Here is a 3,467-nt window from a genome sequence, read left to right on the forward strand (position 1 = left end):
GTCCGAACCCAAAGGGGTGCCGGGCCTGCCCCCTGACGGTCTCGGACCCGCTCCGAGCAGGTGCTTGGCGCCGGACATTTCCGCCCTGTGGGCGCCGGGTTCTTTGGGCCGTGTCGGCCAGCAGGACCCGGTGGTTGCGGTCCTGTTCTGGAGTTCGGGCCGGGACATACTCGGCGCCGCTGTTGAGCAGGCTGAAGACCCGGCCGTTGTTCTCCCACTGGATCATCTGCCTCCAGGGGTGGGAGGAAGCATCCTGGGCAGAGGCCTGGGCCTGGGCCGGGGAAGAACCGGGCCTGGATTGGCCCTGAGACTGTGACTGAGCTTGAGTCCGTCCGCTCCCCAGCAGAACCCCGACCCAACACACAACCAACACAGCTGGCAACATGTTCACCACGAAAACACACAGAGAGGGGGAGAGAGAGAGAGTGGAAGGATAGAGACAGAGAGAGAGGAAAAGGGAAAGTGACAGAAAGAGAGAGGTAGAAGAGAGAATGAAAGATTTAGAGAATGAGAGACGGAAAGAAATAAAGAAAGAGAGAAAGTGTGTGAGTGAGATTGAAGAGAACTGGCTCAGTTGAAGAAGTCACAAAAGTTCCAGAAACACCCACCGCGCAAAAAAAAGTTCCTCTTTCTGGCTGTGCTGAGACTGAGAGACAGAGCATGAAATCCCCACAGGAGAAGCTGGAGGCGTTGGACCAGAGCGAGGGGAACTTTGGGTCCACTAACCCAGCCTGGACGCTGCAGGGTGAGTGGTGGAGTCCATCTGCTGTTCCTGGTGCTGCTGTGTCCGCAAGGGTCTGAAACGAACACGGCAGCCCGGGGGGGGGGGGAGATCACAGGAGCCGTCCCAGACTCGGAGCACCGTTCTGGGCAGGGACCGGCGTCTGGCGGGGGAGGTCGAGGTCCGCGGGTGGCCAGACACAGTGGTGGTGGTGGTGTTGGTGTTGGTGATGGTGGTGGTTGTGGCGGTGGAGTCCTTCAGCAGCAGTGGCAGCGTGGTGTGAAAATCCCCTGTCTGCCTGGCCGTGTGTGTGTGGACGAGGCGATAGTGGACTGAGCATTGCTCCCTGAGTCGCGGAGAGAAAGAGAAAGAGAGAGAGAGAGGGAGAGGGAGAGAGGAGGCAAGGGAGTCACTGAGCGAATGAGAGAGAGCGAGAGAGAAAGAGAGAGAGAGAGAGAGAGTGTGCCTGGGTTAGAGTGTCCTGCTCACTGGGTTGCTATTTGCCTCTCTGATTGCTTACAATGGGCTGTGAAAAAAAGGCTTCGCAAAAGTTTTTCTTGCCCCACCTCCACCCTAGGCTTTTTTTTTTTTTTTGAAGGGAGCATGAGAAAGAACGATGGAATCGGAGAGAAAGAGAGAGAAAGAGTTTGAGACAGTTGCAGAACGTGCGAGTGAGTGACAGAGCAGGAGGGAGAAAGAGAGAAAGTTGGAAGGAGTGTTTGTGTGTGTGTGTGTGTGTGTGTGTGTGTGTGTGTGTGTGTGTGTGTGTGTGTGTGTGTGTGTGTGTGTGTGTGTGTGTGTGTGTGTGTGTGTGTGCAAGAGAGCATGTAAGTGAGTGAGGGAGGGAGAGAGAGAGAAAAATAAAAGTTGGACGGTGTTTGTGTCGGTGTATGTGTGTGTGTTCAAGAGAGCATGTGAGTGAGTGAGAGAGAGTTGGACAGAGTGCATGTATGTGTGTATATGTGCACATGTGTGTGTGTGTGTGTGTGTGTGTGTGTGTGTGTGTGTGTGTGTGTGTGTGTGTGTGTGTGTTAGAGAGTTACAGAGAGTTATCCCACATGGCCCTAGTGCTAGAGTTGTTTCCTGGACTGCAGAGGCTGAGCTCTCTCTCTCTCTGAACGCCTTCCAGAGTCAACATCACCATCTGTGACGGCACTCTGATTTACATCGCCCTTAGCTCCTCTCCTCTCCTCTCCTCTCCTCTCCCCTTCTCTCCTCTCCTTTCTTTTCCTCTCCTCTCCTCCTCTCCTCTTCTCCGCTCCTCTCCCTGCACCCACCTCCCACATTCCGTTATCGCCCGGGAAACAAGAACATCCGCTCCTCTTGCCTGCGTGCCCGCTCACTGGTCCAGGTGTCCGCCAAAACATTCCCGTTTTTTTCTCACACATTTCCTCACACTTCTCCAAAACATTCCATTTGCTCAGGTGTTTATTTCTTTTCCCTTCATGTGATAAGTCTCCGCCGCGGGGGTGTTCGAGACGTACCGCTGCACTGCAGTGTTTGTGAACATGGCCTCGGGTACGGATACAGCCCATTTAAACAAGGAAGATTCAGATATAGTCTCTATAGAATGTTGCCAAACTTGCCAAACAAACACAAGAGGGAAAAGGGGAAGTCAGGATTACCCCAGGGTGTGTTACAGCGAGTGCGCTTGTGTGTACGTGTGTGTGTTTGTGTGTGTACGTGTGTGTGTGTGTGTGTGTGTGTGTGTGTGTGTGTTTGTGTGTGTGCTGAAGGGATAACTTTTCTCGAAGCTGGTTCTTGATTCCTGTGCTGTGATTTAGCCAAGATGTCCTATGGGGGTAGCAAGTATGCATTGTACCACGTGGATGCAGTTCAAATGTAATGGCATGAAAGTGAACAGAGCCAAGCAAAGCAAAACACTTAGAAAACAAACCACGCTAAATAAATCTCTCTCTCTCACACACACACACTGTGCTCCTAATCTGCTGGGATAAATGAACACTTTATAAATCGTAAACAATCCACCCACTATGCCTGGTGCTGGGATTGGGTAATAGGTGTTCTTTCCCGCTCCTTCAACCATGCACATACACACACACACACACACACACACACACACACACACACACTACACACATACACTCTTTATTTCCCTCACTCCCACAAACACTGTCTTTGTCCGAATTGTTTCAACTTCTTTAAAGCGCACAGACACACACACACGCACACGCACATGCACATGCACACACACACACATACTGCCTCGCTGGATGTATTTCGTGATCAGCTAAAGACTATCAAAGCCTCAACTCCCACCTTCCCTGCAGGACTTTCACACAATGGACAAAGGCACCTCAGAGTTAGTGTGGTGGCCAAGCAGAGCCCACGACTAACAGACCCCCCAGCATGCCTTCTCCGTCTCCCCCATCTCCTCATCCATAATCAGGCAACATGAGAGGACAGCACCAGCGCAACAGGGGACCACAGAAGAGCTCCAACGTTTCCCTTCGCTTCACTGACTGGTTTCATTATTTGTTTTGGGCATGTTTGGTCTGTGTTTGTTGTCCCTGTAAAGGTATGTGTGGGAAAACAAACACACAAACACACACACACACACATTCAGCACTAGGCACTTTTGAGGAACAGAGAAGAGTGTGCGATGGCCTGGAGGCCATACAGTGTGAACAGTACTGGGGACATTTCCTCAAGTGCAGTATTAGAGCCTAGGCTTAAGTTAACTTTGGGAAGACATTTTGTTGGTGTATAGTTTTGCAACTGCCCT

At 51.7% G+C, this 3,467-nt stretch overlaps 1 protein-coding gene across 1 annotated transcript in view; it reads right to left on the minus strand.

The window, feature by feature from the left end:
• The window catches only part of loxl1 (lysyl oxidase-like 1), a 24,666-nt gene extending 23,197 nt beyond the window's left edge, over positions 1-1,469 (minus strand). Inside the window, exon 1 of the mRNA XM_012834442.3 lies at positions 1-1,469. This exon is cut by the window's left edge and continues 804 nt beyond it. Coding sequence (XP_012689896.1) covers positions 1-385 — 385 coding nt within the window. The 5' untranslated portion in view covers positions 386-1,469.
• Positions 1,470-3,467: the final 1,998 nt, after the last annotated feature.

Source organism: Clupea harengus, chromosome 20, assembly GCF_900700415.2.
Source record: "Clupea harengus chromosome 20, Ch_v2.0.2, whole genome shotgun sequence".
In the NCBI taxonomy this organism is placed as follows: domain Eukaryota; kingdom Metazoa; phylum Chordata; class Actinopteri; order Clupeiformes; family Clupeidae; genus Clupea; species Clupea harengus.